The sequence below is a fragment of the Pongo abelii genome, chromosome 16, assembly GCF_028885655.2.
Source record: "Pongo abelii isolate AG06213 chromosome 16, NHGRI_mPonAbe1-v2.0_pri, whole genome shotgun sequence".
Classification (NCBI taxonomy): Eukaryota; Metazoa; Chordata; class Mammalia; order Primates; family Hominidae; genus Pongo; species Pongo abelii.
Window position 1 is genome coordinate 102,330,268 of NC_072001.2, and position 27,202 is coordinate 102,357,469.

Below are 27,202 nucleotides of genomic sequence, written 5' to 3' on the forward strand. Positions count from 1 at the left end.
ATTCATTTAAAAAATATGTATGTCTAAGAGGCTTACTATGTCTTTTACCCAAAAAGTATTAGCTTAGATCTACCACAAAAGTGATGTTATCCTATCTAAACAAGCCACTTCTCAAGTTTCATTTAAAAGAACCACCACAAGGGAGAGAAATTGACCTTGGAGAGGGAGGGAGAGCCTAGTCTCGTGTTAGTACCGGTTCCAGCTTTACCTTCTTCAGTTTCTTGTGGGCCCCACTGTGGTTCCCCTGCGCCAGGTCTGCTCCTCCCAGGAGCCGGTATGTCTCTGCCACCTCGGGACTGAAATCGCCAAATGCTTCCACTTTGGCTTCCAGGGACTCTCTCAGGATCGAGGTTGCTCTCTGTGAAAGGAACAAAAAGCCATCTGGTTAACAAGCTCAAAGGCTGATTAAGATCATTACATAACTTGTATATTTTCACATGGGTGTGGTAGTCTCATGAGCTGAGCCTATTCTCCTCTTGTATTAGTCCGTTCTCATGCTGCTATGAAGAGATACCTGAGACTGGGTAATTTATAAAGCCAAGAAGTTTAATTGACTCACAGTTCCGCATGGGTGGGGAGGCCTCAGAAAACTTACAATCATGGCAGAGGGCACCTCTTTCACAGGGCAGCAGGAGAGAGAAGTGCTGAGCAAAGGGGGCAAAGCCCCTTATAAAACCATCAGATCTTGTGAGAATTCAGTCACTATCGCAAGAACGGCATGGGGGTAACCGCCCCATGGTTCAATCACCTCCCACAGGGTCCCTACCATGACACATGGGTATCATAGGAACTACAATTCAAGATGAGATTTGGGTGGGGACACAGACAAATCATATCACCTCTGGTTGAACAGGAGTCAGGAAACAACACAAATGTGAGGAAAGGTGTAAACTATGAAGAGACAGGACACCTGGCAAAATAAACCAGGTAAAGGACACCTGGCAAAATAAACCCACTCAGCCATTACAGGAATCCATTTCAGTTGAGCAGTAAGAACAAAAGCTGACATGGATCAGTCCTCACATGTCAGTAATTGTGCTGAACACACACAATTGTGTGGATCTCATTTAATTTTTGCTGTCTTCTTTAGATGGGTAAAATTTTAATCCTCATTAGGCAGAGGAGGAAACAGGCACAGAGCAGTTAAGAAACTTGCTCAGAGTCAGAGGGCTCAGCTACGGTGGTGCTAGGATCTGAATACAGCCAGTAATCTTCATACCTTTTTTTAAAAAAATCCGTCTCAGCAGATCTTCCATTTTACAACAGCAGGTGGAAATCTGGAGTTTTTTTTTTTTTTTTTTTAAGACAGAGTCTCTCTTTGTCTCCCAGCCTGGAGTGCAGTGGCATGATCTCAGCTCCCTGCAACCTCCGCCTCCCAGGTTCAAGCGATTCTCCTGCCTCATCCTCCCAAGTAGCTGGGATTGCAGGCGCCCACCACCATACCTGGCTAATTTTTGTATTTTTAGTAGAGACAGGTTTTCACCATGTTGGCCAGACTGGTCTTGAACTCCTGACCTCAAGTGATCCACCCACCTCGGCGTCCCAAAGTGCTGGGATTACAGGCACGAGCCACAATGCCTGGCCTAATTTTCATACATTTTAGTCCCATGCTTTTCTCCCTCTGTCCACAATGCCATTCTTACAGAAGTGAAAATACAGCATTCCTGGGCAAATTATCTATGTATAGAACATCCTGAACACACTCCAGGCTTTGCTATTCTCATAGGAAATCGTCTAGGAAACTGAAAGTAAACATTCCAACATGACATGACATTTTGTTTGGTTTATCCAATTTATTTATACTAACATGGAATAAAAAATATGAATTGGTCAGGACACAGTATTTCCTGATACTAGCTTCTTCAGACACCAAAATATGCGGGGGGAAACCCTGTTAAAGTATGTCAATCCTCCATACTTTCTCCAGAAATTCTTCCACATGAAGGCACGACATCAGCTGCAGAGCATGGATGCTGAATTGAACTGCCAAATACAGCAGGGACCATGGGAGCTTCCTCATGACACAGCCCCAAAGGGCTCCCGAAAGTGCTCCACAAACAGAAGGACAAGGAGGGCCTTTCATCCTTTTGTTGGCAATAATACAAGTTAGGGGCTAGGGCCGGGGTAGGGGAACCACATTACAGGTGCTGATGAGGCAGAAATACATTTCTCAGGTGAAAGAGGAATCTCTGTAGAGGCAGAGTGATTGTGTAACTCAGCAGTGAGGCCCCACTGAGGTACATGAGGGACTAGAATTTAAATCTAGACTTGTCTGAGGGTAAAGCCCATCACATCTCCCAAGTTCTGAGAGCAAGGACTTGGACTGCTGAGAGTGCTGGGTTTGGTGATATTTCTGTGGGAACTGACTGTCAGACTTAGAGGAGCCAGTGATGGGGAGAAGACCCGGGGAGACTCCCTTTCCCAGATAAAGCTTTGGATGCCGCCTACAGCCTGACTGTGGAAATGGGGAGATGTGAAGGAAGTTAAATGGCACGGGTTTCTAGGAAACTGAGATGGCATCAACCTCTGCTAGGAAAAGCTTAACAGAGAGGAGTGAAGAGTAAAGAGGACTTAGTGGGATGAGAAGAGGGTATGGGCCACTGGGAGCACAGGAGGAACACATGGCCTGTTGAGGGCCAGTGAGTGGCCAGGCTGAGGAAGACAGAGAAGATTCTTGAGCAAAAGAGTGGCACAACTAGAAGACAAACCCTCACAGAGTAGCTTAACCTGTGGCAGAGTGACGTTCACTTACATTTTACCTTAAAAGACATTTTGTCCCCCAAAGATCATGTTCCACAGTGCCCATGGCCATGTGCTGTGGGAACATCTGGGATGGCCTGAGCACAGCCCCATTCTTGGCTCCGGGACTGTCCTTGGGCTCGGCCCTTGTTGGCCAACACCTGCTAGAACCCACAGTGAGAGGTTTGCAACCAAATGGTGAGAACAGCATGAGGCTGCCATGTTTGGCTGGGCAGGTGGTGCCACACACAAGGGTGCCTGGCAGGAGCATGGGGAGGGCTGAAATGCAGCCTATGGTCCCCTCCAACATGGGCGGTATCTACCTGAGGAAGGGGCAGCTTTTTCTATTATCATAAGGGCATTGGATGGGCTGGCAGTGGCCCTAGAATGAAAAGAGCCAGTTTGCTAAAATCCTCGAGGGCAACTTAGGAGAGTGAGGTGCATCTTTTGATCAACACTGATCTGGGTGACTTGGGCAAGGGTAGTGAGGCATAGCGTCAGTGACACTGAGCACTGGCTGACTCAGCAAGACACTATGGTGGGAGGCCAGACAGTACAGTGGGAAGCCTGGAAATGCCAGTGGAGTCCAGGTCGTGGATGGTGCTGTGGGCCATGTCAGGATTCTGGTTTATCCTGAGGGCATCGGGGAGCCAGTGGACTGGCTTTTACAAATGAGTGTTCACTGGTCAGATCTGCTTTTTGGAAACATCACCATGGCTTCCTTATTCTGAGTGGACTAGAAGAGGGCAAACATGGAAAAAGCAGCTGAGAGACAGGAACTTGTTAGAGTGGTCCAGGCAAGAGATGATGAGTGGCAGGACTAAAGATGGAGAACAATGGATGCAGTCAAGATCTATTTTGGAGGAAAAAAATCGCTGAGGAACTGGACGGAGTGGGGCATGAGGGGGCAAACCTACCCCATTATTCTGACCTGAGCACTCCCCTTAAGTCTTCTAGAGATGTGAGGGGGGGATGGGGAGGGAATCTGAGGCCCCTGGAAGGCCCCTCTCTCTCCCTGGGGTTGGGTGACCGAGAAACATCCTGAAACTCCCATTTGTCCTGATGATTGTGGCCCTACTTTGGCCTGAGAAACATGGGTATATCTGCATAAAAGCCCGTGTTCCCTAACTGACAGAAGGTGGGGGTGGAGGGGGGATTAAGGATGAGAAAAGAGCTGTGGGGGAGGAGGTCTACAGACGGTAAGGGAAATAAAGTTTTTCATTTCCAAGATTTGCCATGATAGGTTAGAGTTGAAAAAAATACATAGCCCTCCATATCCCTAGATCAAAAATTATATGGGAAAAAACAATAAAAATAACAATACAACAATAAAAACAATACAAATAAAAAATACAGTGTAACAACTATTACCATAGCATTTACATTGTATTAGGTATTATAAGCAATCTAGAGATGATATAAAGTATTCAGGAGGCTATGTCTAGGATATATACAAATGTGACACCATTTTGTACAAGGGCTTGAGCATCCTTGGAGTTTGGTATCCTTGGGGGCTCTGGAACCAATCCCCACAGATACTGAGGAACAACTATATATATGTGTGTGTGTGTGTGTACATATGTGTCTATATATGTATGTATGTATGGTTTTCTAGGAAACTGAGATGGCGTTAACCTCTGATAAGAAAAGCTTAACAGAGGCCGGGCACAGTGGCTCATGCCTGTAATCCCAGCACTTTGGGAGGCTGAGGCGGGTGGATCATGAGGTCAGGAGTTCAAGACCAGCCTAGCCAAATGGTGAAACCCCATCTCTACTAAAAATACAAAAAAATTAGCTGGGCATGGTGGCAGGGGCCTGTAACAATCCCAGCTACTCAGGAGGCTGAGGCAGAGAACTGCTTGAACTTGGGAGGCGGAGGTTGCAGTGAGCCGAGATTGCACCACTGCACTCCAGCTTGGGTGACAGAGCAAGACTCTGTCTCAGAAAAAAAAAAAAAAAAAAAAAAAAGCTTAACGGAGAGGAGTGAAGAGTAAACAGGACTTAGGGGCACTGAGAAGAGGGTGTGGGCATATATGCACACATACATATATACATATATATGCACACGTATATATATAATTGTTCCGCAGTATCTGTGGGCCATTGTGTGTGTATATATGTATTAATATGTGTACACACACACACACATATAAAGAAATAAAGCAACGGTATGTTAGGCTTTGCAAGGAACACGTTCCCAAGGGTTTAATTACCAATGAATGTAAGGTCTTGGTCTTGTTCTATTTTTATAAGCCATGTAAATCACGCTTGTACGAATCAATACTAAACAACTGAGCTGTAACTTCTGCACCGTATAGTTTTCCTTAGACATGCAAATTCCATTCAGTACCCAAACCAAGGAGAGAAGGATTAGACACACTAACTGCCACACTATTCCAGCCAGATCTGCAGGACTTCAATAAGCAGGGCCTGTCCACTATTTCTTTAGGATCTTTTTAAGTGGGCATGACAATCTATATTCTCATAAAGTCTCCCAGCTTCTAAGAACAAGTATCTCTGGAAGCTGCCCCAAAGGAGCCCTAGCCTTATTTATGTGTCCCTCTAGAGACTGGCACATGCTTTGCACACAGTAGGTGCTTAATGGATGCCTGCAGAGTAAAGGAGTTGCCCTTTGGATATCAACTGTGAATAACTAGACAATTGTGATCCAAACTCACTTACCTCTTTTTGTCCAGTCATTTGTAGAAAATGGCAAAATTCATCTTGAATTGAAAGAAATTTGGTTCTTCCCATCCCTTCAGAATCCTTAAGATGAGCCATGCTCTCTTGAAAATACTGCTCAGCTACATCTGAAGAAAAGCATTTATTATAACTTTGAAAACTGCTCACAGATTTGAAATGGAAACAGAATAAATATACTGTTAGCAGTGTTGAGCTATTTGGAAAGAGGTATTGGGACAAGAAAAAACAGTTAAGACTGTCCTTTGCCCATTAATCTGCCTGTTTCATTAGAAAGAATTTAGGTCTCGAAGGATACCATAATTTACTTTCTTTAATTTTCATACATCTAGCTTTCCCGGTGATACATAAAGAAAAGTTACTGCAAAAGAAGAAACTATGCCCCAGATCTGAATACACTGGTAAGTTTTCAGGTTGATCAACCATTAATTTTTCCTATAACTTTAGTTATAGGGTAACTATGACTTTACTAAGGGTAGGACTCTGAAAGTTCATTTATTTTGATGGATTTGGAGTGTAATCTTGGTACATATTTCTAAAACATGAAAAATCTGGAAAATATTGCTGACATGCTGCTAAGGGAAGAAATCATTCAAAACCCCAGTCATTCCAAATACTTCAACATACTGGTTATAATATAACACAAATATTTTTAAATGCATGCCAACCTTGAATGCAAGAAAAAGAAAACCCTCAGGTATGGAAAATGACGAGAGAACTAAAAGCCAGAGAAGTGAGTGGGAGCTGAGGTTGAATGGCCCATGAGCATATTAGAAAAAAGGTCCATCTAAGCCCGAGCAGGACTAGGGATGAAGCCTGAGGCTCATTTGTGGTGGAAAGCTGAATAGGACTCCCTGCAAAAAGCTGGTGTGGCCAGCAGAATTCTAAGGTGACCTGTGACCCTTGCCCTCGTGTAGTCCCTCCCCTGTGGTTATGGATGGAACTTGTGAGTATGAAGATATAGTTCTCCTGAGATGAGCTTATGTTATAGGGTACAGCTGACTTTAAGAAAGCAAGATTATGGCCGGGGGTGGTGGCTCACACCCGTCATCCAAGCACTTTGGGAGGCCAAGGTGGGAGGATCGCTTGAGCCTGGAAGTTCAAGACCGGCTTGGTCAACACGGCGAAACAAACAATAAACAATACAAAAAAAAAAAATTAGCCAGATGTGGTGATGTGCACCTGTCGTCCCAGCTACTTGGGAGGCTGAAGTGGGAGGACTGTTTGAGCCCAGGAGGTTGAGGCTTCAGTGAGCTGTGATCACACCACTGTATTCCAGCCTGGGTAACAAAGCCAAGACCCTGTCTCAAAAAAAAAAACAAAAACAAAAAACCAGAAAGATTATCCCCTGGGCCAGACTTAATCACAGGAGCCCTTTAAAAGCAGAGTTTTCTCTGGCTGGTAGCAGAAAAGGAAGTCATATTTATGGAAAGCGTGACAGAGATTTGATGAGAAGGATTTTGCCTGCTGCTGAGATGGAGAGGGATATAGTGGAAGGACCTCAGCAAGAGCAGCCTGCGGGAGCTGAGAGGGGTCACTGGCCACCAGCTCTCCAGAAAACAGGGACTTCAGTCCTACAGCTGCAAGGAACTGAACTGTGCTCATAACAGGAATGAGCTTCAGAAAACACCCCAACCTCCAGTTGAGAGTGGAGCTGGCCAACAATGCAATTTCAGTCTGAGCAGAGAAGCACGCCTTAGCACACCAGACTTCTAACCTACGGAACTGCAAGGTAATAAATGGGTGAGTTAACAAATTTGTTACGCAGGAAATAAAATGAATACAGCCAGTGCTATCGTCTGAATATTTATGTCCCCCTCAAATTCATGTGTTGAAATCTAACCCCCATGGTGATGATATTCAGAGGCAGGGCCTTTCAGAGGTAATTAAGTCATGGGGATGGCACCCTCATGAATGGGATTAGTGTCCTTATAAAAGACACCATCAAAGAGTTTCCTCCCTCCTTCCACCCTGTGAGGACACAGTGAAAAGACAGCTGTCTACGAACCAGGAAGCAGGTCAGGCACCAAATCTACCAGAGCCTTGATCTGGGACTTTCCAGACTTCAGAACTGTGAGAAATACCTTCTGTGGTTTATAAGCCACTTAGTCTATGGTGTTTTGTGATAGCTTCCCAAACACTAAGACAGCCAGGAATCTCTAAAATGAAGATAAGAACAATTGCACTGGTTCCAGGTGTGGAATTAAGGGTGTCTATCCAGAGGCTCTGACTAGAAAAAGAATACCTGAAATAAGCATATATGTAGTCTGAATGTGTACCACCTACTTGGTCTGGAAGTCCTGAACCAAGAAACCAGCACAGAAACTAGTCTGAAACTGGAAAAACCACAGGGCTCTAGCACAGGGGTTGGCAAACTTATTCTGTAAAGGACAGGATGGTAAATATTTTAGGCTTTGCAGGCCGTATGATCCCCATTGTTGCTATTCAACTCTGCTGTTGTAGCATGAAAGCAGCTGTAGACAATATATAAATGAATGAGCATAACCATGTTCCAATAAAACTTTATTTACAAAAACAGGTGGTGAGCAAATTTGGCCCATGTGCATAAGTTTGCTGCCCCTACCCTAGAAGAGGAAAATGTGACGGCTTCCTCCCCCAAGAGACATGGGACTCCCACAGAAGCACCTGTTGAAGATAGCTTCATGGTGACACATGACAAGCACATAAAGTCTGTTGGGGAAGATTATGACCCATATATACAGTGGTCTACTTGCATTCCACTTGGAAATATCATATTTATTATGGAGCACTGTATAAAACATTATCTTTTGCTTTTAGAAATTTCCTCAATATTTGGTTATTCCCTTCTGTCATTTCTAGTTTTGTATTTGTACTTCCTCTCTGTTTTCTTGATTAGGCCAGCTAGTGTTTTATCTGTTTCATTATCTTTTCCAATGAATTGATTTGGGCTTATTTTTCTCCTTCTGTGACGGTAATGCCAGGTGCTTCCCAAGTGGCCTCCGTGACCTTCAGGTACAGCTCTCGAGAACACATGAGGATCAAAAATCCAACCAGCGCCGGTGAAGCGTGCAGCTCTCTAGAACACACGAGGATCAAAAATCCAACCGGCGCCGGTGAAGCGCCGGTGAAGCGTGCTGCTCTCTAGAACACACGAGGATCAAAAATCCAACCAGCGCCGGTGAAGCGTGCTGCTCTCGAGAACACACGAGGATCAAAAATCCAACCGGCGCCGGTGAAGCGTGCTGCTCTCGAGAACACACGAGGATCAAAAATCCAACCGGCGCCGGTGAAGCGTGCTGCTCTCGAGAACACACGAGGATCAAAAATCCAACCGGCGCCGGTGAAGCGTGCTGCTCTCGAGAACACACGAGGATCAAAAATCCAACCGGCGCCGGTGAAGCGTGCTGCTCTCGAGAACACACGAGGATCAAAAATCCAACCGGCGCCGGTGAAGCGTGCTGCTCTCGAGAACACACGAGGATCAAAAATCCAACCGGCGCCGGTGAAGCGTGCTGCTCTCGAGAACACACGAGGATCAAAAATCCAACCGGCGCCGGTGAAGCGTGCTGCTCTCGAGAACACACGAGGATCAAAAATCCAACCGGCGCCGGTGAAGCGTGCTGCTCTCGAGAACACACGAGGATCAAAAATCCAACCGGCGCCGGTGAAGCGTGCTGCTCTCGAGAACACACGAGGATCAAAAATCCAACCGGCGCCGGTGAAGCGTGCTGCTCTCGAGAACACACGAGGATCAAAAATCCAACCGGCGCCGGTGAAGCGTGCTGCTCTCGAGAACACACGAGGATCAAAAATCCAACCGGCGCCGGTGAAGCGTGCTGCTCTCGAGAACACACGAGGATCAAAAATCCAACCGGCGCCGGTGAAGCGTGCAGCTCTCGAGAACACACGAGGATCAAAAATCCAACCGGCGCCGGTGAAGCGTGCTGCTCTCGAGAACACACGAGGATCAAAAATCCAACCGGCGCCGGTGAAGCGTGCTGCTCTCTAGAACACACGAGGATCAAAAATCCAACCGGCGCCGGTGAAGCGTGCTGCTCTCTAGAACACACGAGGATCAAAAATCCAACCGGCGCCGGTGAAGCGTGCTGCTCTCTAGAACACACGAGGATCAAAAATCCAACCGGCGCCGGTGAAGCGTGCTGCTCTCTAGAACACACGAGGATCAAAAATCCAACCGGCGCCGGTGAAGCGTGCTGCTCTCTAGAACACACGAGGATCAAAAATCCAACCGGCGCCGGTGAAGCGTGCTGCTCTCTAGAACACACGAGGATCAAAAATCCAACCGGCGCCGGTGAAGCGTGCTGCTCTCTAGAACACACGAGGATCAAAAATCCAACCGGCGCCGGTGAAGCGTGCTGCTCTCTAGAACACACGAGGATCAAAAATCCAACCGGCGCCGGTGAAGCGTGCTGCTCTCTAGAACACACGAGGATCAAAAATCCAACCGGCGCCGGTGAAGCGTGCTGCTCTCTAGAACACACGAGGATCAAAAATCCAACCGGCGCCGGTGAAGTGTGCTGCTCTCTAGAACACACGAGGATCAAAAATCCAACCGGCGCCGGTGAAGTGTGCTGCTCTCTAGAACACACGAGGATCAAAAATCCAACCGGCACCGGTGAAGTGTGCTGCTTCTTGGAGGCAGCAGGGTGAATGGCAAAGAGAGCAGGCTCTGGGCTTGCGTTATCTAGGCCCATGTTCTGGCTCTGCCCCTTACAGCTGTGTGCCTTGCTGTGTTCCCCATCTGGAAAAGGGGACCATTATATTAATAACTCCCTTATAAGGAGGTATAAGGAGTAAACAGATGAATGCATATGAATAAATGATAACAGGACTGACATATAGTTGGTGCTCAATAAATGTTGATGATTTTAATTTTAGGGACAGTTTTGATAATTGTAGCTATGGGTCCCCATACTAGGCTGAAATAGCAGGCAGACTGGAAGCAACAAGTGACAGAAATGGACATTGAGAGGACAGAAACATGAAAACACACAGAGAGATCAAAAGACACAGAAGTCTAGCATCCTTTGCAGATAAACAGCCCTGTACACCTCAAGAGCTCTGAGAACATGCCTGAAATTCACAATGAGAATCCTGGGTCTTAAGAAATGATCTAATTACATTCCATAGGATCTGTGTTAGAAAGGAGAGACGTAAACACTTTGGAAATATGTCTACCAAATCTAGTCAACCTAAAGAAAGCTTAGGTCTGAAACAAGTTATGTTCATCTGCATGACTTACTTCATGTAGATTCTAGGCAGTTGCCAGGCAGGAGCAGGAATTGCACTCAGTGCCAGCTGGCCCTGGGGTCTGCAGTTAGGCAGAAATCAATTGAACTGGATTCCTGTAACCCTGTCTTTCAATGGGGCCTGTCCCCAGCCAGACCAGCAGATGCATTTCTGGAGCACTCCTCACAAGTTTTTGTCTTGGTGGGAGAAAATCTGCCACGTGGAAAATGTTACATCTCTTCCTCATAGCTGACCCATGCGAGAAAACGTTACAGATTTAATGTGCAAACTGAGTATTAACTTTGGCTACTTTGATAATCTAATGTCAGCAAATGTTGAGGATGAAGTGGCATTAATTTTGTTGATTATCAAAGCATTACAGAGATGAACATTCATGTCTAAAATGAATGAAGATAGTCAGGAGTGGAGTACTCTTTCGGTATTTTAATTTTCTGGCTAATTGGGAGTTAACTAAAGAATGTAGCTGAGCAATTCTTTTTAAAAGTAAAGGTCTTTCTGCATCTCAGCCTTGTCCCTAAAGATGGGCCCTTACTGTGCTTACCGTGAAGACCTGCAGATGTATAAGGCATGGGGCAATTCGTGCACTGAGTTTCAGACTCCGGGCTTTGGCTGAAGCAGCATTGCTATGCTCAGGGAAAGGCAGAGGCCAAAAGGGCTAGGGAGCATTTCCCTGCCCTCTCCTGGGATAGGAGCCGATCTCCCTGGCATGGGTGGACACAGCCACATCTCACATCTTTCTAGTCCTTTTCTTTGTAATGTTCTCCCACCTCCCAGGATTCCTTCCCCTAACTGCCCTGAAAAGCACCCCATTTGGGCTGGTCCTCTCAACCCGAGAATGGCATGCTCCTTTCCCTCAGTGCAGCTCAGCTCACAGAGAAGCTTTGAGGGAGGACGCTGCAGGGTTCAATTCCAACTAATGTGCAAATGGCTCCTAACCTCAGACTTAGGGACGCCCAGTCATATTTTCCAAAGAGGATGCTTGTTAGTGTACGTGGACCTCTGGAAGAGGGAATGGGTGCGAGGGAGGAAGGAAAGGAGAAGAGTGCGGAAGGAGTGTATTCCTTACATGAAGGCAACATGGCTATCGAAGTGACAGAAGGCCAGGTGTTGTGGTGGGCAGACGGAGATGGGCCCTGCCTGGGAATCTGCGCTCTGGGGGCAGCCTCCTCAAGTCACTGCTCTCTTTCTTCCTTTAAGTCCTTGGCTTCTCTAAGGTTTTGTGCTTTTTCCATTTTTGTTCCTGGTAGGTCTCTAGTCAGAGGGGGATAAGGCCAGATAGAGGGTTCCCAGACAGATGTTGTCACATGCAAGCCAGCCACACATCAGGCATCTGTGAACTCAGGTTAGGACCCCTATATATTAGAATGGCCTAGAGCTTAGGAACAGAGGAAGGTCTAGTGCGTCCACGTGTGCACCTTCCCTGTCTATAGATTTCAAACCACTTTTATCTTTATCTGGTATATAAGAAAACTCCTTTATTGCAAGATCCTGACTTATTTCCCCCAACCCCCTCACCTCCAAATTAACTTTGAGAACTAAATCCACATAAGCAGCCTTTGAGGAGAGGGCAAATTGAGTCCTGTTACTAAAGCAAAGGGGTCAATTCCTGAGAAGCAGTTTATTCTCCTGGCAATGGACATCCCAGTCTATCTCCGCCTGGGACAAGTGACAGCAGGATTTCCAGAAGGACAGGAAGTCATAGCCCCTTCAAGTGGCTGCCGCCTGCCGGCCTGAACCTTGTGCCCTGCAACAGGGTGTGGGTTCACAAAGAGCCAGCAGTTTCAGCACTCTCACACAAGGCCATCCCTACCTTTGAAAACCACTTCTAGAATCCTCTGCAATCTGATGCCGAAGGCCTGGGCAGAAGCTGAGGTCATTTTCTAAAACACAGGAGCATGACTTAGCTTGTAAATCTGAGCCCTAATGGCACAGGTGTTCCAAGGCCATGAATCTTCTATTTTCACTGTAACAGAATGTTTAGGTTGTCTGTGAGTTAGAGCAGGGAGAAGGTGTGGCTCGGTGGGCAGGGTGGTTTGATGTCTCTCCAGACGGCTCTGTCTGAGGACTTGGAGCCACATCATTCCAAAAGACCCTGAAAGATTCTGTGTAGAGATGTTCATATACAGGCAAAAGAAAACAAGGCTTCATCCCAAGAGCAAGAGGAATGCAGGACTGCAATGTGGCCCACTGCAGGGGAGGTCAGGAGGCTTTTAATGAAAATAAATTCCAGTAACCCTGCATTCATTTTCCTGTGGCTGCCCTAAGGCAGAAGCTGGAACAGTAAGGACAGCTTTCATTAAGAGGGAGGCCTCTGTGTATAATGCGACGATTGTCTTTTGTAGCAGTCTTAGGAAATAGTCCCTACTCTGTACCAACTGCAAAGGACCCCAGGGAGTTTAAAAATGGAAAGTCCCAAATCTTAGCCTGGCGCTAACCCGGAGGAGCTCCCTCACCCAGGAAACACATTGAAGCTACTTAGACCCTGCTGGGGGCTGCTGTTCGAGTCTGCTATCTTGTGGAGGCCACATGGGAAGCCTGAGAACACATAAAGCCCGGAAGAGACTCTTTCCTCACCCCAGAGCCTTCAGTGGTCCTCACAGGAGACCTTCTTCATGAGGAACGCTTTCCCAGTGCCATAGACAGGGTCCTGTGACATGGCTTCAGGGAGTGGCAGGGCTGCTGCTCACTAGCTGTGTGATACAGGGAAGTCCGTGGCCATCTCCAGGGACGGGTGTGCATCCATAAAGTGAAGTGATCCAGTGGCAGCAGACGAGGTGAGGCTCGCAAGGTATACATATGCAGAGTGCCCTCACAGGGCTTGGTCGCCATTGGGATCTGCCTGCCTTAAGTGTCCTCACCACCAGGAAAGTGACCAGCCCCCTCCATCACCGCAACGTGGGGCCACCATGTAGTGAAGGCTTCCAGTAACCTCAAGTTCCTGTCACTTGTCTTGGTGATGTAGATGCGTTTTCCATAAGCTGCCTTAAAAATCCTTTTTGAAGCCAAGTCGGGGTGTAAGTTACATAGGCTTCTCTAAGAAGTTCTGAACACAAATTACAAACCAGCTCAGAAGTGACAAACCCGAACCTCATGAACGTGGTCATCATGCTGCTCATGCACTTCAGCCTCCCCAGGAAAGAAATGAAGTGACAGGCTTTGCTCTCAGACACAATGAAGGGACAGCAGTTGGTGAGCAAGCCTGATGAGGTTTCAGCTCTGCCCCAGCTAGAGGGGTCAATGCACAAACTCCTCTCCTCCTCCTTCACTGGCCCCAAGGGCTGCCAACCCCTGCGGCCCCTACCTGCCTGTCCTTTAGGGCTGCTCAGAGCCCTGCACCCTCAGCAGGGTGGGGTGGGGATGGGACAACTCCCTCTCTGGGTCTGGAGTGTGGTAAGTAGGTAGCACCTGGGTTCCATTCTAGGCCTTTCTTGGCCTCTAACTTGCTGAGTGACCCTGGACCCCAATCCCCTAGATGTGACAACTCTAGGGTGACTTCCAGAAGTTTCTGAGAAGAGATGCTCCTAATGCTGGTGAAAACAGAGTATGGGGCATCTCTTTCCTTCTCTGGGCCTCAGCCTCACTCCACTGCACCCTCACTTCCCCTTTCTCCCTCACTCCCTGTGGGGCACAGAGCAGGGATGGATGCCACATGTGCTGCTTGGGGAGCTCAAAGGCAAGGCCAAACTCAGGCTGGTTGGGCATTTTGTAAAAACAAATGGGCCCTGAGAAGGGACAGAGGAAGGCTCTCTCAGAGCGCACAGGGGCCCAGGGGAGTGGGAAGTCTGAAGGGAGACAGGCAGCTGGAGCGTGGCCGGCCGTGACTTACTCTCACTTGACTGTACCACCAGGTCCCGCTTGGAAGCTGAGGTTGGAGGCATCATGAGAGACGTAGTAGGGACAGCTAAGAGCATGGGAAGGTAAAGGACACCTCACTGTGGCTGCTCCCTGTCACCTGTCAGGGGCCATGTCACCTGTCAGGGGCCCATAAGACCTAGGGCCTGTGTACACCAGGGGTGCCTGATTTCTGGTCTCTCTGGAACACACGGGGCCCAAGGAGCAACAGTAACCCAGTGAGCAGGGAGTGGGGACAGCCCAGCACTGGGCAAGCTGAAAAGGCAGGCCACAGAGGGAAGAGTTGAGAAAAGGGAGGGTCGTGTAAGGTAAAAAAGAGGAGACCTGGGTGAGATGCAGTGTCCAGCTTCCGATACTGACATTTTTCCAGTCTACTGTGTAAAATGTGGCTAGAGGCTAGGACCAGTGGGGGCGGGGGAGATATACATATTCGTGCATAGGAAATTATATCTTAGGAATCCATTTAGTCAGCCCCTGCCCCCTAAGCTCTAACCGGACAGAGCCCGTTCCATCTGCTGTCACTGAACGCTGCAGAACTCCCTGGCCTGCAAGAGCCCAGGCCGCAGATGGGGCTACTTCCAAACAAGGCCGCCTGCACTCAGCAGGCTCTGCCCTCCCAAAGGCTGAAATGTTCTTGGCTTTGAACCATTTCATTTTAATATCCTTTAGGAGATGAGTTATAAACACAAAGCCAATGCCCTGAACACTTAGCAGGGTTGGGAAAGCTGTTAATACCAAGTTTGTCTATGGCTGCTCTGGGAAGCTGGCCAGGCTCAGGTTAGTGACATTCCAGGAGCCTGAATTGGGAATCTTTATGCAATCACAAGCCTTCGTGACTTCTTGGGCAGTTTTGTCTGCATAAGGAATACAGGGAAGGCACAGAGCAAAGGGATCAGCTTGTGCGTTGAGACTGAAACACTTGCTTCTTGGCCAGTGGCATTTTGTTAGTTAGAGGGCAATGCCTTCAATGGGCATTCCGCACGCAAGCAGGCAGGCTACAGAGAATCCTCAAAGGAGAAATTTTTCTCATTAGTAATTATTTTCTTCAAAAATCAAAATCAAAACCAACCCCCCAAAAGTCTTTGTACCCCGTACAAACAGGTTTAAGCACAGGAGAGCAGAGCTAAGATTCCCCCTTGGTGCTGGGTGGAATGTGCAGATTTGCTCCTGGGATCCAGCCAGGACTTCTGAATTAGAAGTGACCAACGTCCAGGTCAGAAAGTCCTGTGCTGTTGAGAGCTGTGAGGGATTTGGTTGCCCCTTAGTTGTTACACCAAGATAAGTTGCAAATTGCCCTCTCTTATTTCTCCCTGGTGGAGGCAGCAGAGGCCTGGAGAAACCTAGGCCGCCGTAGATTTCTTTCATTCCTGCTGTGGGGGCAGTGGCCATGTGAGGGGACAGCAGAGAGGTGACATAAAAGACACTGGGAATGTACCCACCTGTGCTCCTGCTGCAGCCCCTGGTGGGTGGTGCCTGTTGCATTTCTGCTTCTGGAGGGAAGCTGATTCCCCACACGTGCCACACATGCTGGCCTGGTGAGCTCTTTTCCAGCCTTGCCCACATCTGCCACTGTGGGCACAAGGATTTCAATGGCAGCAGTTTTTAAACTATGTTCGTGGGGTAGGAATAGTTTGAGGGTTCTTCTTGCTTTTATTGTTCCTGATTTGCCCATTTAGGTGATTCGTTTGAGGCCTTAGGGGCAAAGGTTTGTGCACCTTTTTGCACCTGTTCCAGGACTTCATGTTGCTGCAGGACAATCAGCATTTATTTCTAGCCCACTGCTTGTCTGCCCTGGCTCCTCACTTAGCATTTACTCACCTTTAGGACCTCAGTAAGCTTTTTTCCTAACAGCATCAGGGTGATAAACAGTTCAAGTGTCTTCTGGGTGATGGGTGCTGAATCTGACAAGGGCCTGCCTAGGAGCACCATACAGACTGATGGGGACTTGGTCCTTTTGGGGTAGAACAATGAGTAGAGACAGTAGGTCCTTCAGATTCATGGTACTTTCTGGTACGAAGAGGTGGCAGTATGAACTCATCTGTAAAATGGGAGGTCCTGTCCTGCCTCCAAGGGTTGTTAAAAGGATTCAATGAGCATGTCTGTGGAAGTACCAGCACCTGCATACAAGAGGTGCCCAAGTGCTGCTGCTATGGTTGTTACTGTCATTGTTGCTGTCATTATTATGATTCTTGCTTGCTCCTGAGTCTCTCTCTTTTTTTTATTTTTTTTTGAGATTGAGTCTCGCTCTGTCGCCAGGCTGAAGTGCAGTGGTACAATCTCGGCTCAATGCAACCTCTGCCTCCAGGGTTCAAGTGATTCTCCTGCCTCAGCCTCCTGGGTAGCTGGGACTACAGGTGTGCACCACAACACTCAGCTAATTTTTTTGTATTTTTAGTAGAGATGGGGTTTCACCATGTTGGCCAGGATGGTTTGATGGTCTCTATCTCTTGACCTCGTGATCCACCCACCTTGGCCTCCCAAAGTGCTGAGATTACAGGTGTGAGCCACTGGGCCCGGCCTCTCAGTCATCTTTTGCTTCTGCTTCAAGCAACCAATCCTCCAGTCCTAATGCAGAAGCCACCCCCTTTCCCAATTTGTAAAACTATCAGTCCCAACTCCTTGTGCCTGGGAGAAGTTGTCTTCTTACCCATCTACTTTGTTTCTCACATTTTTTTTTTTTTTGGAGACAGAGTATTGCCATGTTGCCCAGGCTGGAGTGCAGTGGCACAATCTTGGCTCACTGTAACCTTTGCCTCCCAGGTTCAAGTGACTCTCATGCCTCAGCCTCCCAAGTAGCTGGGACTACAGGCGTGCACCATCATACCCGGCTAATTTTTGTATTTTTAGTAGAGACGGGGTTTCATCATGCTGGCCAGGCTGGTCTCGAACTCCTGACCTCATGTGATCCACCCATCTTGGACTCCCAAAGTGGTTCCTCACATATTTCAATCCTGACTGGCAAGTGGGCTTTCTGAGTGCATGTCACCGAATGCCCTCAGCTGCTGCAGGTTGGAGCTGAGATTCTCTGCATGCTCCTGGGCCCCAGGCCTTCCCATTGGCACTCCACACCCTTTTCTCTGGGCTGCCTTCATTCTTCCTGTGTCCCTTGTCTGCCTACAGATTCTTTGGGTGGGCCTAAGGTGGGAGGAGACATGTGAAGTGCCAGACCCTATAACGTGACATGGCATAAAGAGCCTCTGGGGTGGTTGGCTGCCTGGGTTCATTCATATCTTTACCACTCACTGGTTATGGGCCCTTGGAAAAATTACCTAATCTCTGGGTGCCTCAATTTCTCCATCCAACAAATGGGGATAAATGTACCTATCTCATCGAGTTGCAAGGATTTCTGAATTAATAAACGTAGTGCGGTGAGAACCATTGCTGATATGCCGTATATAAGCGGTAGCTATTAATATTATAACTGTGTGAGGTCATTTAATTATCACATATTTATTATCTGTATCAAGTAGGTATTATTATCATTTTCAATTTAAGAGAAGGCAATAGAGTGCTATATTTAGACTGGAAAACTTTTTAAAAATATATAACTAAAATTGGATTGCCTCTGATTCCATAAGTCATGCAAAGCAGAGTGGCCTAACTTCACAGCTATGGGACAATAGCATTCTAGGGCACAGATTCACTAGGTCCCACTCAATTCATACCTGCAGTGAGTACAGTGAGCACTGGGTCAAGTGCTGGAAACCAGAATCCCTCTAGGCAAAAAGATGGTCTTTTGGCCTTAGCCTCCTCTCTGTTTGGTATTCATTCAGGAATGGACCCACCTCCCCTTACTCTGCCAGTTTACGCCCCCAAGGAAAACAGGAAAGATCTGACTGCAACCTGACACTCTTGCTTTCCAGGTCAAAAGTCACAGATCCAGCCTTCGCACTTGTTTTGACCCACTCAGACCCTTAAACATATTTCAGTTAGTTACCATCAGTTAAAAATTGGGCTGGGTCTGTGGTGGCTCATGCCTGTTATCCCAGAGTTTTGGGAAGCCAAGATGGGAGGGTAGCCTAGGGCCAGGAGTTCGAGACCATCCTTGGCAAGACTGTCTCTAAAAAAGAATTTTTTAAATTAGCTGGGTGCAAGCAGTGTGTGCCTGTAGTCCCACCTACTTCGGAGGCTGAGGCAGGAAGACCACTTGAGCCCAGGAGTCTGAGGCTGCAGTGGGCTATAATTGCGCCACTGCACTCCAGCCTGGGTGACAGAGTGAGACCCTGTCTCTAAAAAAATAAAAAATAATTTAAAAAAAATTGAAGATTCTCCAATAAAACTCCAAATTTCTACCTTCTCTTAAAAAAGGAGCTCTGCCAATATAAGCCTCCCTTCCACATGGCTGCCAGGGGCTGGAGCTTAAGTAGCAAGTATGAGTTTTAATTTACCACAATCCTCACCACTCTGTTTTGTCTCTCTCATACTACAGCCATCAGTTAGCTACCATTTATAACTATGCTTGCTGCTGCTGCTGGTTTCTGATAACCACCTGCCTCACTCACATTGCTTCCTTGGTTCCTGTAGACATTTAGATTTGTGACTTGCTATTCTAGGAGTTTCCATCAAACATGTATTTTAAGTGTGTTATTAATAGGTATGGAATAGAAAGTACTTTCCTCCTATTACATGAATTTTAGGCACCAACAAGCAAACCTGATGGTTAGTGTGGAATGTTCTAGGGAGCAGGGACAAGAAAGGTCACCTGTCTCCTCTCTCCATCCTTATACAGGCTCCTCCAGATCTAAAAAGGTGCTTCAAGCTCTAGTAGGCCAGAACAAGAGATCTGCAAGGTGTGATGGACAGACGGATAAATGCCGATGCCCCCTTCATCAGTTCCTCTGTGGACTGAAGCTCCCTGCCTAGCCCATGGATCTTTTCGGACCAGGCTGCTCACTGAAGCTTTCCCTTCACCTTCTCCCATGTGCTGGCCTCATTTCAGCTTGACTTCTGCTTCCTGAATCAACCCCATGCCTTCCAGATGTTGACTTCTGCTTCCTGAATCAACCCCATGCCTTCCAGATGCTCATTTTATGCTTTTGAGTGGACCTTATTTTATTCAGTACGTAATTATTTTTATCTGATATCTTGGAATACACCCCTAGGTCTTCTTTATGAATTGTACTCCATTTCTGAATATTATGACCAAAGAAAAATATCATTAGTACTATGTGTTTTCTGCCAATGGAGGCACATTGTATGCTCTGTATGCTCTGAGCCCAGGATGGTGGATTAAATAATTCCAGAAGCTTGATGCTCTACATATTATGCGGGGATAAGAAAAACCATAAGAAAAACCCATAAATGGCAACTTCCTTTTGGAATCCTGAAGCCGTGTAAGTTCATCCTGATGGAAAGTTCAGCCCTGACAGTGTCTGGAGGCCGGCTGGCCCAGAGGCCAGAGCTGTTGCCACAACAATCTTTAAAAATAGATCACCTTTGAAAGCAGAGCAGATTTCCCGTAAGCCCAGTACAGATGCTCTGGGGCTCTTAACAGCTAACATTTGGATAGAGGTTAGCTGTATTTAAGAATAAAAGACTAGAAGAAGGCTAGAAGGGGAGAGGAACCAAAGGACTCCGAGGAAAGCAGCAGAGTAGCATAGCTGCAGATGATCAGATAACACAAGGAAGGCTCTGTGGTGGGCCTGTGTCACGGCTCTGTCCACCTGTTAACCCACCTAGAAGGCAGCTCATTTATAGACCCAGGTGCCTGTGAGACAGGAAGAGAAAAGGATTCTTCTCACCATGGTGCTCATGTCTCCCTGAAGCGACAGCAGCGTGGGCGACGATGTGTGCGGAGTGTGCTGCCTCCACTTGAGAGGGGCTTCTACTCAGGATGATGAGATGTGCCTGTCGCCACACAAAGAAGAAACACGTTGTTTACATACTTGGCAGCAGCAGAGAATTAACTGTCCTTGCAGAGATAAGCAGAAAGCCAAGGAACTTTCCAGCAAGCTAGAAGAAATGATTTATGTGGAAGTGAAATCAACTCGCAGGAAAGCTGGATTTTAAAAGGACTGAGTAGTGGAGGGAACGCTGGACAATGAATCCAGATGGCTCAATGCTATGGCCAGGGCCTGTCACTAAGCAAATCACTAAACATCTATGATCCTTTGAGTCCAGTGTCAGCAAAGGAAGGGGGAGTTACAAGAAGTAAAGAGATGGATAGAAGGTGTCAATGCTGTGCAGAGAAAGTGGGCAAGCCCAGTGCTCTGCCTACCAGTCAGCCCCAAAAGTGGGACCTACCCGTGGGTGTCAGCAGTCTCCCCACAGAAATACAGACCCCTCCTTTGTGCCTGTGCCACCAAGCCCATTTGCCTGCACCCTCTACAAACTTGCTCAGGGGAGCTGCCCAAGCACAGAAAGCAGCTCAGTTCCTTGAAAATAAAGTCCACTAAAATGTTTTTGCCCAGGCGCGGTGGCTCATGTCTGTAATCCCAGCACTTTGGGAGGCCAAGGCAGGTGGATCACTTGAGGTCAGGAGTTCAAGACCAGCCTGGCCAACATGGTGAAACCCCGTCTCTACTAAAAATATAAAAATTAGCCCGGTGTGGTGGTGCACGCCTATAGTCCCAGCTATTTGGAAGGCTGAGGCACGAGAATCGCTTGAACCTGGGAGGTGGAGGTTGCAGTGAGCCGAAATTGCACCACTGCACTCCAGCCTGGGTGACAGAGACTCTGTCTCAAAAAAAAAAAAAAAGTTTTTAAACAACAAACAAAAAACGATGATCTTATGAACATAAAATCACAATAGTCCTTTCAAATAACATGCAAAATACATGCTTTCAAATAAAAAGTAACTACTCATCTCCCTGTCAGCATTTGGAGTTTTAAAATACTATTAGTAACATGTTTACATTCATTCATACTTAGGATCGCCTACTATAGGAGAGGCATGGGCTAGAAAGTGTGGGCAGTACAAAAAATAAAATATGGTGAAGTAAGATAATACACTAATGTGAGTCAGTAGGTAGGTAGTTCACAATTAATTGCCAAAAGAGTGACAGAATACTAAAATGCCATGAGTAGGCCAGGCATGGTGGCTCACAACTGTACTCCCAGCACTTTGGGGGACTGAGGCTGGTAGATCGCTAGAGCTCAGGAGTTCAAGATCAGCCTGGGCAACATGGTGAAACCCTGTCTCTACAACCAATACAAAAATTAGCCAGGCGTGGTGGCATGGGCCTGCAGTCCCAGCTACTCAGGAGGGCTAAAGTGGGTGAATTGCTTTGAGCCCGGGAGGTTGAGGCTGCAATGAGCTATGATTATGCCACTGCACTTCAGCCTGGGTGACAGAGCAAGACCCTGTCACACACACACATACACACAAAAAGATAAAAAAGGAAAACACTAGATTGAGATAGGCAAAACACACTAGCAATTCATAAGATGTAAGCTGCACTTTAATTCTTTTTTATTTGTGATACCAATTTTAATTTTCTTGATAATCGTTATCTTCATTTTATACATGAGAAAACTAAGATTGCTGAATGGGTGATTACGATATCTCACAGCTAATAAGAGATAAGATAAGAGTCTGACCCTGATCCTCTAACTTCAAATTCTGCTGTTTCTATCATGTCCTGAGTGCTGCCATTCCCCCCACCCTAGCCAGTGGTGGGAGACATCACTAATTGATGCCAGCACACTCCTCAGGGAACCCCGATTCAGTCCTCAGGAGCTGTGATTCATCCATGGCAGCTGGCACAGGAGATCAAGTCATCCCAGTTGAGCATTCTAGTCTGGACCATGCAGTACTTCCTCCTCTTATGACCAGCCGAATGCATTTCTGAGACTATAATCAGGGCGGAAATAGAATCTTTGACTCTAGACTGTCACCTTACTTGTCACATGTTAAAATCTGCTAAGCTACTAGCTCTGGACTTTTTATGATGCGGCTACTCCAAAATAAGATTCAGGTAATAATTTTTATTGCTGCATTAGAATAGTCAGAATTTCTTATTCATAAATGCCAACAATATCCTTTGCTTTAAAATGGCTTTTCTTATTATATAATATAAAGAATTGAATATGTGATTTTGGCAACCCCAAATTAGCCACTGTCCTTGATTTGGCATGAAAGGCCCAATCTTAAGCTCTGACTTAAATGTTTTTCAAATAATGGGCACTATGAAATTCAACTTCATGTATATATAGACAATAGGAGCCACAGGGATCGAGTCAAATTATTGCTTGTGTAGTGTTTGGAGAAAGGAAAAAAGAGGAAATACCCACCCCCTCCAAAAAAATACCACATGCAAATTGAGCCATGTTTACTTTGCTATTCCCCTGCTATCTCCACGATCTGTTATCTGGGGAGAACAATCGCTGTGTCACGCCAGAAAAGCTTTAACTCATATGACGCAAAGACAAATCGTATTTTAGATTAAAACCAAAACAAGAAAGATTTTATATTTTGTTTCTTCCTATTCAATATTATAAATTCAAGGAAATGTTAATAGCTATATGTCTAACAAAATTATTTTCAAATGAATAATTACATGTTCTGAAACCACCGTAAATTGTTTTTTTGCCATGGAGACAGAAAGCAAAGTTTTCCAAGAGCAAAATACACACAATATCAAGAAAGTGAGTCAGGCTGGGCATGCTGGCTCATGCCTATGATCTCAGCACATTGGGAGGCCGAGGCAGGAGGATCACTTGAGCTCAGGAGTTTGAGACTCGCCTGGGCAACATAGTGAGACCCTGTCTCTACTAAAAAATAAAAAAAAATTAGCCAGGGGTGGTGGCATACACCTGTAGTCCCAGCTATGCAGGACGCTGAGATGGGAAGATCACTTGATGGGAGATCAAGACTGCAGTGAGCCGTGATTGTGTACTGCACTCCAGCTTGGGTGACAAAGCAAGATTCTGTCTCAAAAAATAAAAAAAGAAAGTGGGTGCTGAAAGCTTAAAGGGATCTGAATTTATCACAAAATTTTCATGACTTAAACATTTTTCTACATGAGATGCTAACATAAGCAAACATTTATTATTCATTATTCTCACTTCAGAAACTCAATCCCTAATGTAATTTATTTGATGTTCATGAAGCTTTTAAAAACCATACGCTAGAGGGAAGGGGGTTTGACGGGGGGACACCCATGATGTCTAAAATGTGCAAAATTAGCATCTCATTTATTCAGTAAAATTCAATTTAATTCCATTTAATTTAATTCAGTCCTATTCAATTCAACTTATTTTCATTTTTAAATGCTTTCTACATGCCAGATATTGTGCTGACACTAGGAATTCCCCCTAAAAATTAGGCAGGAATTTTAGTTTTAAAGGAGCTCACATGTGAACTACAAGAATGTAGGATAGTTTGTATTTTATGCAGATTTACAGACACCACCCCTCACTAGGTTTTTGCACCCAGCTAACTAACTTCCTATCTACCCTTACTCTAGTCATCATTTCCCAAGATTTGCGTATCCATGAGATTGGCCTGTACTCAATCAGGCAGGAAAGAGATAGCACATGTAAACAGGTTAATAGAGGAAAAGAGGTCAATAAAATGATTCCTGGCATGGAGGAAACCCAAGATGAGCATGCTGGGTCCCAAGACAAGGTGCCGGGGGCGTTTGCTATAACCAGAAAGAAGAATTGTAGGGAAATGAGCAGTGGGTTTCAGTAGAGACGCAGCCTACCTGCAGGGACCTTGAGGGGAGGGGCTGGAGGAATGGATGCTCTGTCTCCCTGTCTTCCCTGGTCCAGGCTGAGTATCTCTCAGTCTGAGGGAAAGGGCACTGAGATGGTAATTAAAGGTCAGCCTCTGGGGCACAGAGTAGGGCTGAGAAGGATGCAGAGTGTAGCTGAAGGACCAAACGGAAATGTCCAGCAAACAACCCAGCCAACACCTTGGCCTCTCAGGTTTCTGACAAACTTGCTTTCCTCCTTACTCTCAGGTGCCCAGTCCCTGGGTCACACTCCAGACCTCATCATCGCCCACTCTGTGTTACCACTGGATCCTCCAGGTCACAGACCCATTTTGGCTCTTGGGGGGCCCTAGATCTATTGCCTCCATGCACATCTACTCCACCACCCTCCGACATTCTCACTAGTCATCCAACCCTCCTGCTGTCCTTCCCTTCTTGTCCAGCTTAATGGGCACCGCCCATTGCCTGTGTTGAAAATGCCCTCCACTGATGCATTAATTGAGATGGTAAAAAATGGGGAACCACTTAAATATCTATCAGCAGGGGAATGAACATATTGTGGTTTATTCTACAAGTTCTTGATTGAACTCCATCTACATATGTTAACATGGTTATATTTCAAAAACATACCACTGAGTGAACAAAGCAACTTGTAAAAGGATGCAAACACCATGGCACCATTGATTTTCAAGTTTCTTTTCTGGAGCAGAAGAACCCAAACAAAACCTTCTGTGGTTCTCAATATACACAGCAGGAAAGAGCAGAACAGCCGCTCTCACAGAAGCAGGTGGAGGGGCCTGGAAGTTTGACTACCTGCTCCCAGCTGGCTGCCCCAGAAGAACCTCCATGGAACATGAGGGCTCAGGGTGACACAGATTGAAAACCACAGCACATGCTGGGCAGTGAGGCTTCCTTAGGGAGTGAGTGCAAAGGACGTTGACAAAGCTAGTGATTAGACTACACTGTCTTTCCAAACTCAACCATTTCAAACAATGCTTCATTTGCTCAGGGAATATAAATACCCTGTTACATGCATCTGAGAGCATTTAAGGACTAGGAATCAGTTAACAGAATTATAGGCATCCTGCTTGCCTGTCCTGGATTTCTGCAAGAGATCAAGTAGTGGGCCTCGCTGGGGCTCCATAGTTTGACCACACTCACTCCTTCTCCTCAGGATTTATTAATCTCCCCAGGGCTTGCATTTCCCCTCACGTCCTTTGTTCTTTTCAGTATCTTATGGTTACATTTATCAACTGTCATCTTGAAGCTGAGGAGGAATGTTTAATATCCCCAAATCCCTCGGGGTGCTGGCATGTTGGACTGGGTTAAAAACAAACAAAAAACTTCTAATATCCCACATTGAACAAAGTCATTAATTAAAAAAAAAAAAAAAAAAACTCATCCACAAGACCAAGGACCTCAACCCCTGCCAAGGCACAGAGCAGCTGTTCTATCCTGGTACCTTGTGTGTATGTTTGGGGGAAACCACAGATTCCTCAGTGCCAATCAAGCTGTCAATAGATGCAGCCAGAGCCAGAGCTGGCAGACTTTTATCTAACTGGGCCTGTCCCCTTGGATTTGTAAAATGTGTAATATTTCCTAAAGAGAAAGCTTGATGACTAGTGAAAAGGATGAGAGATACTTCTATTTCTGCAGGCAGACCCCATCATCTGAACACTCAACTTCAAACCCTGGGAGAGGTCTGAGTGTGGAATCCCAGCTCTTGGGGATGGGGTGGGTCTTGGGGGTTAGGGAAATATATTTTCCCCCCACTTTGTAATAATTAGGGGTTCAGTGACAGAGCAAAATCTCTCCTACAGCAAAGTAGAGAGTAAGTACACAGGAAGATCAAGGTACATTTGTGGACTCAGCCTGAATGTATTTACTCTGGAGATGAGAACACTCAGTGGGGAGACAATAGAAGTCTTCAACTTAGTCACAGCCAGGATCTCTTTGTATCGCTGAGGGTGAGCACTGGAGGGACACAGGGAAGGAGGGAACTAATACCGATTAAGCATCTTCTTCTGCCAGGTGTGGTACTAAGTGAATTTTTACCACTTACCAGTTCACTCAGTCTCAAAATGACCATTGAAAGTGATGTGAACAGCCCAATTTACAGAAGGGGAAATTTAGCCTCCAGGAGATTAGGCTACTGGTTGAAGGTCACATGGTGGGTTAGTGGCAGAACAGAGATTCAGACTAAGGCCTGTAATTCCAAACTGCATACTTTTCTAGTCTAACACTTGGTTATTGAGAGGGTAGAAGTTACAGAAAGATGATTTTCTAATCAATGTAATGAAGAGATATTTAAGGGTCAGAGAAAGAGGTTGTCAAAGAGTAGACTCCATCCAGAAATGGAGTGGGCTGCCTAGAGGGAAGAGTGAGATGCTAACATGTGGATGCCTGAGCAGCTTCTAAACGCTTTAGAGGGATGCCATAAAGGAGAGACAAGCGGCAGATGGTGGATAGAGAAGATGTTATGGTGCCGTCCACCGAGAGTCTACAACTCTGCTTTGTTTCAAGTTTGTGCCTTAATTCAAAAGAAGTTCAAGTCCACTTGTCATTGGAGGTGTGAGTTTGCTGTTTCTTTTATAACTGACCAGCTGTGACGCTGCATAGCTTTCCTTCTCACCCTGCCAAAACTGGTCATTTCACCCTTCAAATTTGAGCTAACACCCTTATGTAAGACAGGGCCACGTTGCAGCCACAGGTTGCCATTTCCTTCCTTCTCCCATCTCTGCCCAGCAGGGAAGCCTTTCATGGCCACACACACCTTGGAGGCCTGGGGCAGCTGGTGAACCTTGGCTAAGAAAAAGATGGAGCTGGGAATCCCTGGGGGATTAGATGAACAGGAAGTCACTGGGAGCACAGAGCATTGGAAAACTGAGTTCTGAGGACCCTGGACTAAGCCAGTTTCTTTTAATAGTCAGAGAAAGTCCTCAGTGGCAGCTCTCCAGTTGTCAATTTTAGCTCCTCCAAAGAGCTGGGAAGAAAAAGCACTA

At 46.3% G+C, this 27,202-nt stretch overlaps 1 protein-coding gene across 38 annotated transcripts in view; it reads right to left on the bottom strand.

Annotated features, from left to right (window-relative positions):
- The window catches only part of TTC23 (tetratricopeptide repeat domain 23), a 112,167-nt gene that overhangs the window by 19,481 nt on the left and 65,484 nt on the right, over nucleotides 1–27,202 (bottom strand). For 35 of the 38 annotated variants that reach the window (XM_054531938.1, XM_063716725.1, XM_063716739.1 and 32 more), the window contains 3 exons: nucleotides 20,286–20,391; nucleotides 5,422–5,549; nucleotides 209–358 (listed from right to left, as the gene is read on the bottom strand). In XM_054531938.1, the coding sequence (XP_054387913.1) occupies nucleotides 209–358; nucleotides 5,422–5,549; nucleotides 20,286–20,391 (384 nt within the window). The remainder of the gene's footprint in view (nucleotides 1–208; nucleotides 359–5,421; nucleotides 5,550–20,285; nucleotides 20,392–27,202) is intronic. The other 3 variants (XM_063716745.1, XM_063716746.1, XM_054531946.2) reach the window with 1 other exon arrangement.